The following is a 14479-nucleotide window of genomic DNA, read 5'->3' as shown; positions in this document are numbered from 1 at the left end:
TTATTTTAACTTAAATAGTTTAATCCGTACATTTAAAAGTCACCTGAACTATTACTTTGAAGAGAAAAATGTTAAACGTTCAGATTTTTATCGTTTTTCATGTATCAGAAAGAATAAATGTTAAGAAAGGACAAGCTGGAAACAAAAGGCATTAAAAATGCATTGTTCTCCTTTGCACATGTAAATTAGGTAAAGTTAAACATTTCACACAATCTGTTCAAAGGAAATTTGCTGACTGAACATACACCTTTTATAGTACTCACTTTACTAGGACTAAATGTAAAATAATGAAGAAAAGCACATACCCTTATCAGAACCAAGCAAAATAATTAACAAGGTGCTGGTTTTCCTTTGGGTTTTTTTCCCCCTTCAAACTACAGACTAAAATTCATCACGTAACTGTTCTTCCCCTCTTTAACTATTCCAAGATTTCAGAGTCAGGGGTGAAGTTTTATGCCATTATATCAATTTTCCATTGTTCCTCAATTACAAAATATTAAGTAGCTTTTAAAAAAAAAAAAAAAAGTAACAGCAGGATCACAAATCTGCAATCGATTATTTCACAAATGCTACTTAAGAGTTTTAACACAAACAATTCAGCTTAAGAGAATTAAAAAGAAATGAGATTTATAAAGTATTTCTGTGTAGATGGAACAGTTTAAGTATTCTGTAGACATTCAACATCAAATTTTAAAAGATAAGACCAGGAGAAAACACTTAAGATTTCCTCCTTCTAGCTGAATTTTGTTTTCAAAGTGTTCTTACATCACGAAACCAAAGGCTGTAGGTGCACCGTCAAACACGACGTTTCTGCAATACACTCACAACCTACCAATTCAATACTAAAGAACACATTTTACAATGTACTATTATTCAGCAGTGTGCCTCTCCCTGTTTTTGACATTAGACACCACTTAAAATCAGAACATGTTCCCATCATCATCCAGAGTCTGACTCCTCTCCTTAATGCTATTCTCCACTCATGGTGGAACATCAGAAGAAAAACAAAAGGAAATGAGGCTTAAAGTCTGCTCACATTCTTACCTACCAGCTTTTGGTACTATGTCAGTAACAATGGGGTATATGAAGATGTGTCATTCCGTACGTGACTGCTTTCTACTGGAAGAGACCTTGACTGGTCACATAATTATTCTAGAGAACCAGCATTTTATTCTACCTTACTACTAGGATTCAAAGCTCAGCTTTTCTGATGTAGCTAGCTACATCACCACTAGCAGCTCTTGCTGGTACACTTTCCAGATACTCCTGTGCTGTAAGGACTTTTTTTCTGTATGTACCTCCCAAACTCAAGCAACTCCTGCCATCTGGAAAAGAAGAGTACAATCTCAGTTTTGTCCTCAGTGCTACACAGACAGAAGTTCAATAGATCACACACAAACCTACCTACTCACAGCAGCTGTCTTTAACAAAACACCAATAATAACTATTATAACTATATCATCCATAGGAGAGGATGACCATATTCTCAAAGCACAGCTTGAGATGCAAGCTGTTTATCTAACAGCTAGATAAAGCAGTTTCAACTAATAAGGCATACTTTACTGCCACATAATTTTCTTCTAGTTTGTTTCAAATTTTCTGTTTGTCTTCTCTGTAATATCAACAGGCTTCAACATCTACTTTCGCTGCTTCCTTTTATTCTAATTGAAGGCAGCCTGCTAATTTCCTAAATAAACAGAATTAGTTTGCCACGCTGCTGTCTTGCCCTATTGATACACAGAGTACGTTTGAGGAAGGGCAAAAATGCAGAAGCAGCAGTGGCTATTAAAAATTACAAAGAATAAGGAAAAAGGAAAGCTTTAGCATTCTTTGTTGTTTAATTGTGTTAGTGGCAACACATTTACAGACAAAGAATCTTTGAAACCTAGGTGTGAAACTGCTAAAGATCTCCGAATCTAACTTGCAAAACAAGCTGCATTGATGCAGTAGGCTGATCAAGTGTGCTTAATTATTTGCAGTCCAGAACTTCCGCAGTATTAAAAACAATATATTAGCAGGAAAAAAAAAAAACAAAAAACCAAAACCAAAACAACAACAAAAAAAAAACACAAAAAAAAAGAGGCAAACAAGTTCATACAACTATTATCATAATTTTAGAGACAAATCTCAAGCTATGTGAAAAGCCAGGAAGTCAATTTTCCTGGACCACTGTACACCATCACACTGTGCAAACACTTAACTACAACAAGTTATGCACCAGAAAGACATTTCATAAGAAAACACATTATGGATGCTACCAGTAACAATGGACATTATTAGGGATTTAGTGAATCTAACATTAATCAGATGACTAAGCTGACAGAAAGGCTCTCAGTAAAGCCTTATATCAGCTAACTGATATAAAATCCTAGTATTAAGCTCTACTTGTATTCATCAAGGAAACCGTTGCAAGGAGACGTGCAGATACCGGGCAAGCTGAAGTAAGCAAGGTAAAAGTGAGCTACTTGATATACACAGCAATATACATTTGAGAAGCACAAAATTACATTTAAATAAAATCTGTTCTGCATTAAAATTTAGGAAAAGTTTATAAAAATTGTCCCACCGTTCAGCGTAAGAAGTGTATTCACTTACACAGTTGTTTTCCCTTTTTAATTGCAGCATGTTTCACATTATCTGCATCACTCATCTATACTTGCATTATTTATATTTATTACTCTGAAAGTTTCTTTATTCCACATTTTCCTATGAACTCCTCTGATACCTGCCAAACATATCTGAATTCCAGAGTTATCAAATATGAACTTGTTTAATTAAGTTTAGAAAAAATGGAGACTGAGCATCACCATTAGGTGAATAAGGGAGACTTATATTCAGAAAATAACAACCTATGTGTATATGTGATGTGAAACAGCACTGAAGGCTCTATCCTCCATTGCTGAAATCATTCAGAGACACGAACTGATTTATCTAAAGCTGCGTACCTGAGTCTAGAAGAAAAACTGAATATAGCCTGTAGTTTTAAATAAGCTTTGCGAGATTTATCAGATGCAGTTGAATGCCAGGAAAAGTTCACTTGTCAGTCTGAAGCAGTGCATTTCACTATCGTGACTTTAGAGAGGAACTTGCATGGACTCAAGTCCATTGCTTAATGTTTTCCTCTTCCTTGACGCAGTGAAAGGGCAGTTAAGAACCTTCACATTTATAGTAGTACCTGCAAGCACACAGACAGCATCCACAACCTTACAAGAGTTTGTTTGCATACGTAATCAGAAAAAGAGCGTTAAAAGCATACAATTCAAATCACATTTTTGCCTTGAAAAAGGTTTACTTAAAATCTTTAAGCGTCACTTTTCCTCCTTTTCTCAACTTAAGCACAGCAGTTAGTTGGTGTATACGCAGTTTCACCACCTTGCCCAGTTGACAAGCAAAGTTAGTCATTTTCCTGTTTATGTGGGTCAGCAACAGGGAAGAGGAAAACATTAAAAATAGGAAAATGTGATTCTAAGACCACAAAAAGTGGTAACAAGGACTCAGCCAAGGAGTACCCAAAACAACTCGTATTTGGAATTAGTTAGATATAAAATTTCCATTTAGACTGAACTTTTACATGCCATAAAAATACAGAAGAACTGAAGCAACAACCAGTCAAAGCTCTTCCATGTCTCAGCCAACTGGGCAGCACAGCTTCTGCAGACACAGGTATTTTCCATATTAAAGTTACATAGTTTTCCAAGCTTTTGGCATTTTAGGCATGAATTTCCACCAGGGATTCTGACTACAGTAGACTCAAGCGCTTTAAGTCTAATGGCCATTTCAAATGTCACAAGTATAACAGAAGGGAGGAACGTGGTACTTTAATCATTCGTAACTGTCCACTCTGACGACCGAAATGATAGCAGTATGAAAGAATACAGAAGCTGAGATGATGAAAAATGTGTAATATTTTGTCACCCAAGAAAAAACAGTTCAGGCGCAGAGGCACACACGTGTGTGGGTGGGTGGCATTTCTGTTTGTGTGTGTGTACCACAATACACTAGACTATGCAACCAATATATTTTATAACTATATGGAATCACATAGGATAAAGTAAAAGTATGATACTGCAGAAACACATCCAGAAGACAGTACAGAGATAAAGTGGGTATTGATAACACAAATTTTACAGGAAAGGAACAACAGTATTTGTAGTGGAAGACACCTAGCATAAACAGACATTTTAAAATCATTTCGTGTTTCACGCTTGCATTTTTACACCTTCCTGGCTTTTACCTTTTAACTTAATTTCTGAATTTTTACATGTGTTTCCTGTTAGCATTCTAGCTCCTTTTCATCAGTAACTGATATACGTTAAACTGTTTCTTTTGCTCCCACAATTTTGAGTTTGATGTGCCTATACTTCTAATGTTTACTTTCTAGAGCTATGTATTTCCATTGTATTTCCACTGGTTTACAACTGCAAAATGCTACTGTCTCAGTCTTGTCAACAGCCTTGCTTTGAGTACTCAAGTGCAAACTTCAGGTAGGACTTACAATGTTTAAATTCAAATACAACAGCACTACAGCAGCAACCTCTCATCCTTAAAACTTAACAGGATTAAAAAAAAAAAAAAAAAAAAAAAAAGACTCCAACTATACCTTCCTGGCACTCCAGCAATCACATCTGAGAACTTGGTAAATTCTTCACTTTACCTTCTAAAGATAGAGAGAAAACCAGCTGATGGTTGATCTTTACCATGACCTGAAGGGACTGAGATAGAAGGCCACTGTAAGAACAAGTGGAGCTACTGTTTCCCCAGGATCTCTGGTTCTTCTGGAATCCCAAAGTTCTAAAAAGGACACAACCATTTTTAGTTTTGTCTAAGCTCTCTTAGCTTCCAAGCAACACACCCGACTTTCACACATGATATAGTAAAACTACGAAAATGATTGACTTTGTATTGGTTTACACTTTATCCGTGGAGGGGAAAAAAAAAAAAAAAAAAAATTAAAAAAAAAAAATAAAAAAAAAAAAAAATCAACCAAACTAGTGTTAAAGGAGCATAAAAGAAAAATCAGAAAAAGCCTGGAGTGTCACTTTTTCCAGTGTAGGTGTACAAGATGTATGAGGAGAATCTCAAAAAGGTATCTCAAAGGATTTTAAAAAGCTTTTCATTGCTGGTGACACATTTTTCCCTGAAATAAGCCACTTCCTTTCTAAAACCCACACAGTACCTCCGTGTCAAGATTCAGTACCTTCTCGAAGTCTGTGTATATATTTTTCTTACACAAAACATGTAAGTCTTAAATTCTCATTACTTTCCATGATTTAAGATATAACTATATCATCAGTCATGTCAGATTTCAAACATTTCCATTCAGTAAAGAACACGTTCTCCTTGTCACAGACCGAATACACGCCATACCTGAGTATCGTTAAGTACAACGGGCTCTCATCTCTGTAACAGACATTTGAGAATGGTCACGTTACCGAAAAGTTAGCACAGCCAATTGAGGCTGGGGACAAAATTTCTTCTGAGCTACCTGGGAATAAATAATGGATTTTCAAATGTGTGAAATCAAAGCATTTGAGCCCAGTATGATAAATGGAAGTAAAACCTGAGTGACTCTAAGCTAATGAAAATATATTGTATGTCACCATTAAACTTCAGAATGTTTGGTCCTCCAGGATTTCTTTGGAATTCTCCCTATAAATAAAATCCAAAAGTAACAGTTTGTTTTTTCATTTAAGACTCCCAACTTCACTTGTCCATTGACCAGAAAGCAGAAGTGATAAAAGTTATCTGTTAAAGTACAATAATAGGCATTGTGACCCTTTGCACTAGGAAGGAACTGCTATCACAGTGTCCATCTGTGGCATAAAACGACAGAAGACAAGGAAGTATTTGTCCATGGACTGAGAAATGCTCATCAACCTGAACCAAAACAAACCTTGCTGCATTCAACTGAGTGAAAAGAAAAAGTTAATTACATTAAGTCATGTTGTGGTGATGTCTGTGGGATTTTTGTTTATTTGTTACTGGTGTAAAGCAAAAGTGAAGGAAGATATAAATACAGGAGATGCAAAAAAAAGAATTCTAGAAGATTGAAAGATAAACAACATTAACAAAATGCAAGCTAAGAACCTAGTAATTTTACTTGTGGCTTGTATTCTTGAAAATGCCAACACTGTCTTAACAGTTACAGAAAAACCATGAATACATGTGGTATTAACAAAAATCATACATCAAAAATAAATGCCAGTGAATAAATACTTGCTTCTCTATTAACAGCTGCAAGCAAAGTAGTACAGTCCAGTATTTAGAAAACTGGGCTTAAGCTTGAGACCTGCACTCTATTCCTAGATTATCTGGCATATCATGAGTAAGGCTTTTCAGCTTCCTGTGCCTTACTTTCAATTTTGACTCTCTACTGTGAAGCCTGTTTCTTATTAAATATTTATACATATAGCCCTGTAAAGGCCTTGTTCTTGGCACTATTCCCGAGTAATTACCATAAAACAAAATACCCAGTGCCCCCACCACAGATAGCTCAACTACGGGAACAACTTCATTAAAAAAAGACCAGATTCCTTACTACCCAACAACAATCAAATTAGATATGCTCAGTTCACAGCAGTTTTTATTTCCTGCACATTTACAGACATCTGACCTCCTTCTTGCTCATGCACCACTAAAATCAAAAATCTTAGTATCATAAAGTGGTTAACAATTCCGTTAATGGTGCCCAATTTGGAATAGAATCTAGCTCACTCACCAGTATCTCTATTTGTTCTGCAATACCAATGGGGGCAAAAAGAAATGAAAATGTAGTTTAGCCAGAAAAAGCAAGCAGAAATGAAACAAATATGCACAGAATGCAGATCCTTTTGACTAAGATGGTACCATTGTTACATAAATATTTTTCAGAAATTCAAACCTTTAAGAAAGGCTTCTCAGAGAACCCATAAGTATCAGCTAAATTTCATGAAACAAAAATCCTTGCTTGACTATAGTGAAAGTAAATGCATTACAAAAGCGCATTTCAAACTGCAACCTATGAACATCACTAATACCCACTGCTGAGACAGAAGCAAAGGACGCCTGAGAAGTGCTACATACGTCAAAAACATGTGTCACTTGTTAAAAAGAAATTTGGATTAAGATTTCATTCTTTGATTTTATGGACAAAAATACTCAAAATGGTCAACTGAAATATTAAAATAATGTCCATCTTCATCACCTATTACCTCCGTCCATTGACATGTTGATGAGTAAATACTTCACAAGCAACCCTTCTCTAAAATCTCCCTATTCTCATTACAAAAACAGTAAGACAATTTCCACTACGTCTTTGTAAGTCTAATTCTTAACAAATTGTTCATGAGGTTTCCTTCAAAACATATCATTTTAATCTCTGCAGACTACAAGCATCTTAAGGGTTCTAGTAATTTTCTGGTCATTTTATCACCAGAAAGTTGTAGGAAGGGAAATGGGTTATTTTCTAAAGCAATCCTAACAACACTAAGCATTCAAATCAATTATTTGACAAACAAACCACTGACATACCTCAGAAGCCACTGATAATTGTTTTTAAGTATTTTTAAGCCATTTTAAAGTATGGTATGTAACATGTCCACAAATCAGATAAAGAACGCTTCCATGATGGCATCACACCTGAAACTTGTGAACCATTTCATAAGAAAGACCTGAAATCACAAACTGCAATTAGCTTTTACTTTTGGTAAAAATGTACACTTCAACAGTCTGCATAAAGGAGCAACCGGCGGTACAGCACAGCAATACTAAAATAGAGACCCATTCCCATTGAACTGCATTAAGACAGCAATTGCAGAAGAACGGAAGAGCTTGCTTCAAGAAATAAATAAATCACCGTTGGCTTTGATTTGTGTTTCAACACACTCTTCTAGTGCAGGCTAAACACACCAACGTCACAAAAGACGTTTCTCTTACTGCCCCACAGAAAATGCTGCAAGGTCAAAACATTAGCATAGCCAGAAGTATAGATAACTTGGACTAATGACACTTCCTCATCATCTAAATAGCAGTGTGGACACAGTGAACCGAACAGAAAATCTACTGAAGAGTTTAATCAGCTGTCTACACTTCACACAAACCAAAAAATGAGGGAAGTTATCCATGAAAATTCAACTCCATTCCCAAAGAAACAAAAAAGCAGAGAAGCATCCCCTTTAGCTTTAGGAAGTTTATTTTTACTGCATGAATTACAATGCAATGATATTTTTGCCTTTTTTTTTTTCTCTCAACAACAGTTCTTAATCAACATGTAATATAAAAACATTTTAACAACTTTGAAAATCTGCGCACTTTAGATTTGAAAGAGATGTGAACGATTGTGTGCATAACCGTAAACTACTGCCCTTGTAGAAAGGTGAACTACTGCCCTTGTAGAAAGGCACTGTAATAAACTTCAAACATTTCATAAAGCCAACCTATATCCTATCTTCATACAAACCTGTTGTATAGCTATTCATTTTTGCAGTAGCAGCACTTGCTCTTTAACCTTTTGCGTAAGTGTAGATTTTCAGAAATTGTTGATTAATGAAAAGTGTATTTGAATGACATGATTAGAGGAAATAAGGCAAAACACAAAATTGCAAAGACACCTCACTGCACCAGTCAGTCTCTCAGAAATAAGACTTTGAAATATTATTGTGCAACGGTTCCAGAAATTCAAGTAGTTTGCTGCCTCTGAAGCTTCAGATCCTGAGAACTGCCTAACAATTCAATGAGAAATTACTCATTCTGTTATTTCTGAATAAAAACTAAAAACTGGGTATGTGAAGTTTTAATCCCATGGTGCTTTTTCCTATTTGAAGCTTATGCTCCTAACATTCTATACTTTTCTTAAATAAAAATGTTTTCTGTTGTAATAAAAAACCAGCTAAATATAATTACATTAAATCACATCCTAAAGCGTAAAAAGCATCAATCATTTTTGATATGCCAACGGGGGTTGTTATTTTCCTACTCTTCTCATACTTTGACTTTCAATTTGCCCTGGTTTTCCAAAACAAGTTCAGATAGAAATCAGCTAGAAAAAGGAAACTTAAAAGAGAAAAATGGAACAGGCATTTAGAGACATTTTAAGATTGTTGATTTTAAGAAATCAACTGTAGTAGCTCTAATTTCTACTGTAACAAAGAGCTTGAGAACTAACTTTAGACAGTTGCTTTTTTTCTTATTTCACTGATATCCTTTGCTTTTTAAGATCCAAATAAGGTTAAAAAAGATGCTATGAAAATGGTCTAAAAAAAATTTAGAAATCCATTCCTAACCAAAAGCAAACTGGAGCCTCAATATGGTACCTGAAGACACACTAGTAGAAGCTAGTTTCTGCCTTACTTTCTCCAAAGGAATCTTCCGTGGAAAGAAGCATGCCCATGCACACCTAGACAAGAACTGGAGCCTGTTTCTACAATAGATACAATCACTATAGAACATTCAATCACAACTCTCTCTCTGTCAGGCAAGTTAACAAGAAATTGTAGTTAAGTCAGTCCTTTAAGAATATGCATTTTATTTAGTACACAAAGCAATGTCCAGAAGTCAATATTAAAAATATTCAGCAGGCACATAAAAATAACGTACAAAATAAATTTCATGTACAAAATACCTTAGGCATATACAGTCTGTATACCAGGAGTAGTACGTCTATGTAACTTAATATTATCTTTTTACGTCCATATGCAAACGCAGGCACAAGCACTTTGCAATGCTAATACGTGAATTCCAAAACAAATAACACAATTAACCCGTATTGGGCAAAGACACGCACTAGCTGCAAAATGGGGGGGAAAAGTTATATACATACATCAATAAAATAAGGTTACTGTGTTAAGCACAAAATAGGCAGATTTAGTTAACAAGAATTCTAACATTCGTTAGGCAGAAACACTTCAGTGCAAAGGCCAAACACAAACTCATTACACAAAAATGCCATACACCATAATATCGTGACGTATTCTAAGACAATTAAGCCTGTCACTGATGACACACACCCCGTTCTCAGTAAGGAAATTAAGGAATAATTAAGGAAATTATTAAAATACCTATTTCATTTAAAAAGCAAATACAGTAATGCATTACCTTTTGTTTATAAAAGCAAAACTGTCAATTTTCCAAATGGACATAAATCATATCTGCTGAAAATTAATTGGAATTCAGGTTTATCCACCACTTAGGCAACCTCTACAGTGTACAGCCTGCAGGTTTGTACTAATTCCAGGCTCACTTCAGGATTCAGGACTGCAAACTGAAGAAAAATCACTCCCCTACTCCTCACACACTGAACAGCATGTATTGCTTCAAGACCACTAACAACACTGAGCCAAATGCAAGTGAAAAGCTATTTATACATCAACAGCTAGCTACCTAGCAAGATCCAAAGTTGTTTATTAAGGTATCAGTCCCACAGTAAGAGCCCCGATAAACATACAATGCTTATTCCCTTTGGACTCAGTCACTTGTTCAAATTTTAATCTGCATGAAACCTGTGGCAAAACTGAGCTCCAAGTACTACACATTGCCACCCACTACTTGCACATACTTTCCAAGGGAATGCATAGGATTTACATTTAGGTGTACGTCTAGTTCATGGTCTAAAATTGTTAAAATGCTAAGAAGATTTATACAAAGAGCAGCAGCCAGGGGAATGAGAAAACAGACCAAAACCAAAAATAAGTTCAACAAAAGAAACGATTTTAGACAGAAAAACGAAGCTGCTAAATGAAAATTAAAAAAAACCCACAAAACAAAAAACCACAAATGTATGTATTCAAAATCTCTACCTACATTAATTAACATAATTAATCCTCAGGAGTATTTGGAACACAAGAAAGCAAGTCCACCTAAAAATATATCAGGCATGACAACGTCAAACTTTGCACTAATATTTTACTTTTAAAAATGAGAATTTCTCTACTAGAAGAATACACACATTTTGGAAAAACAGAAGTTTAATTATAAACTCTCTAAATAGGACATTCCACCTCAGTGGGAAAAACAGACTTGGAATTTTAAGCACTGGGAAGTTCACATTTGAACTAAGTACAGGAAAACTGATCACTGAAAAGCATTTCATATTGTTCAAACAGCAGAATTTGCTATTAAGACTAATTAATAAAACCACCAGTGTGCAATCATTATCAGCCAGACTTCTATAGGAAGTCTTCTGAGGAAATAAATCAATTATGCTCCTACTCATGAACTTATCTGATCATAGTATGTACACTGGATTGTATTATTTACACTTCAATGCTTTAAGGCACTCCAAATAGGTAAGGATACAGATGGCTACTTTAACATGTCAACCAGAACATAAACACTGCAGCATCGTCATTGTATAAAACTTTTATTAGTAAGGGTAAGAAACATCCATTTCATTCAAGAGGTCAGAGGTCACACTGCTCGTAGTCCTAAATGACAACAGCATCAACTAGACAAACAAGCAAAATATACAGAACATGAAATTTGTACCTGAGAGCACTGGAACATGTTTTATTTTCATTTAGAAACAAAACTGTAGTGCAACCTGAAGTTAGGAACAAACTTAACAGTTTTTGTCTTCTTTTTGATGTAACATGCTCAACAAAAATTAGATTAAAACTAGATGGAAACTATGTACTGTTCCATACTAGCTGCCAAGTTTACCATGAATAAGTGTATGAAAGTCTATGAAGAAGTGTGGTTTTCTAGTTGCAGCTGTACCTTTATTGCACTTATTGCTGTTTGGGACCTAAAATGCTGGAAATTGACACTGGAAATATATTAAAAGTAGTGATGTGTACCAAGAGAAAAGTTGAAACTTACATGCAGTTACTTATTTAACTAATAGGGGCACGAGAATCTGGTAATTATCACCTACACAAGTAAGTCCAGAATGTCCCGATTCTGATCTTCCATCTAAAGATTCAAAGTAACAGCAATGGGTGCAAACAGTAGAAGAGAATATATTTCCATTACTAAAGGAAGCTTTCTTCAAAACAGGTAAGAGGCAGACACAAACAGCCTTATGCTTTGCCTGAACTTTTTTTTTCCATTGAGCAAAGACTCTCATGCTAAAGTTGAAAGAATTGTTATTCCAATATTTTTCTGAAAGTCTTGACAATAAACCATAGCATCCTAGTGAAACTTCTCATGACACACATGCAACATGTACATACCTACAAAATCGCTGGTTTAAAATTCTGAATATCACATTTTGACAGCTCATTGGAGGGTGGGGCCACACAATTTTGATTGCTCGCTCCCCTACAAATTTGGTCCTGTCAAAAACTGTACCTGTCCTATACCACTGAAACTGTCAAAATCTGAGGTTAGTGAGGCTTCCAAAAACTAAAGGTATTTCTGTTGCAATATTGTAACCAGTACAAAGATAGAAGAGAATAATGACATTGACTGGAAATAACAATCACAAGACTGGCAGTTTAATAACATACCTTATCAGAAAATCTAACTTTAAGAACATTTAATAAAACAGTCATAATATAAATCGAGGTTCCCACTCCCCAAACTATACACCATATAGCAAAACTAAATTACTTCACAAAATAATAATTCAGTGTTCTCCCCAATGAACTGTACCTTCAACAGCTAGAAAGAAGTTCAATGGTGTTTATAGAATTCTGTACATGGAATAACTATATACTAAAGTTCAAGGCTTTGCAAAAGTTAAAAATGTTAAACTGTCAGTGAAAATTGGGCAAAAATAAAGATATTCAGTGCAACAGCTTAAAAAGTTTACATACAAATTTGCTACCAAACACTGAGAACTGTAATATGACAATTAAAAAAATTTTTAAAAACACAACTCTGGATTATAAATAGGTCCTATATAATCTATTTATTTTTTTATATACCAAGATAGAAACACTGATTTTGTTTCCTCCCCTTCCCCCGCTACTCTCTCGTAAAAGCTCTTTTTTGGTTAGCTTTCACAATATCATCAGGAGATGCTGATTTGAAGTCAAATGGTGTGATGGCTATTATAGGACCAGTTTCCTTGGGTTTCACATCTTGTACTTGTCTACTATACAGGAAAGCTTTATGTACACCAATTGTGCGCCGCTTATAACCTTTTGGAGGGTAACGAAGACACAAAGTTAAAGCAAAAGCTGAAGGTCTTGCACGCAGCGCCTTCATCCATGAAAGGGACAAATCCTGCCTCTTAGGAGTAAGCACTCTTTTGGGTTTTTTACTTGTTCTGGCAAAACCAGAACATTTTCCTTGTTTTTCTTTTAAAAGTTTAGTTTCAGGGCTTAAGATATTGGACTGTCCCACCACATTTTGTTCTGCAGATACATCTGCATTTTTTACAAGGACACTTAAATCAATGTTGGTTCTTTTAGAGGGCCTTGATTCAGTTACATTGAGCATGGGGAAGTCCATCCTTTCTTGAGTTTTATCTATTTCAATAGTCCCTGCTATTAAATCCGAGAGTGATAAATTCTCAACCTCCTTTGGTGGAGAAACTTGAGAGAGGGCTAGAGAAGACAAAGATCCTGTTAGCTCTGGCATCCCACCTGAAGTTTGGGGTTGACTCACTAGTTGTGATAATGGTGAGGTTCCCAATTTCATATCAGTGAGACCTGCTGTTGATTGTGTATAAAGATCAGCCAAAGAATAACAGTGGCTAGCAGTGCTTTCCTGGGGCTCCTGAAGTAAGTCAGCCAGTGATGTACTTCCAGACCTTAACACTGGCAAAGCAGCCATGTCCGAGGAGGGGCTGTCTTGTTTTCTATTTTGCACAAGTGAAGAAAAACTTTCCAGAAGTTCATTCTTTCTATTTACAGTATGACTGTCTTTGTTATCAAGAGCCAATTTTCCTAACGCACTTGTTAAACTTGGAGGACTGTAAAAATTTGCATTACTATTACAATCAGAAGTATTTGAGGAAACAAGAGGAATGTCTTCAGGACTCAGAGAATCACAAACCGTATTCTGCATCAGCAAGGATTTCAAGTCCTGTGTTTCCTTGCATTCCAACTTCTCAAAGGAAGAATTTCCAGATGAGTTACTTCCTATTCTAAAGCAAACATCTTCACTGTCAGGAATCGACCTTACTGCATTAGCACTTTCTGGTAGTTGATTCTCTGCCTGTTTACTCACAGGTTCACAAAACGATCCTTTACACAAATCATCACTGAAAGACGATGACAGAACAACTGAAGCGGATTTCAATCCTTTCCTTTCAGATGAAAGCATATTCGATTTTTCAGCATTAAGGAGCATTTTGCCATTTGTAATTAAAGAGTAACAAGCTGAACCACTTTCGTCTGTCAAGTTTCCAAACCCAGGTTTGCTGGTGTTGCCAGCAACATTTTCTACTGTGTAAGCGAAACTGTCTGTATCAATACACATTTCTGGACAGCACAGTAAGTCTCCTTACCTTACAATAGCCAACAATGTTCAGATGGAAGTGCAGTCACAACGAAACATCCATTTTTTTTTAAGTCGAGAGCAGCAACAAAAAAATCAAGAAGAAACATGAAAAGGC

The 14479-nt window shown here is 35.6% G+C and overlaps 1 protein-coding gene across 2 annotated transcripts in view; it reads right to left on the bottom strand.

Annotated features, from left to right (window-relative positions):
• Positions 1 to 14479, bottom strand: part of HBS1L (HBS1 like translational GTPase) — a 63421-nt gene that overhangs the window by 39032 nt on the left and 9910 nt on the right. The window contains exon 5 of one of the 2 annotated variants that reach the window (XM_086482410.1): positions 11320 to 14366. The exons of the other annotated variant lie outside the window; for it this stretch is intronic. Within the exon in view, the coding sequence (XP_086338536.1) occupies positions 12883 to 14366 (1484 nt within the window). The 3' untranslated portion in view covers positions 11320 to 12882. Of the gene's footprint in view, positions 1 to 11319; positions 14367 to 14479 lie in introns of those variants that run through there. 2 annotated transcript variants of the gene reach the window in all.

The sequence above is a fragment of the Leptosomus discolor genome, chromosome 2 (genome assembly GCF_034619465.1).
Source record: "Leptosomus discolor isolate bLepDis1 chromosome 2, bLepDis1.hap2, whole genome shotgun sequence".
NCBI lineage: Eukaryota > Metazoa > Chordata > Aves > Leptosomiformes > Leptosomidae > Leptosomus > Leptosomus discolor.
Note: the sequence above shows the minus strand (reverse complement) of the source record. Positions and strands in the feature narration are given on the sequence as shown.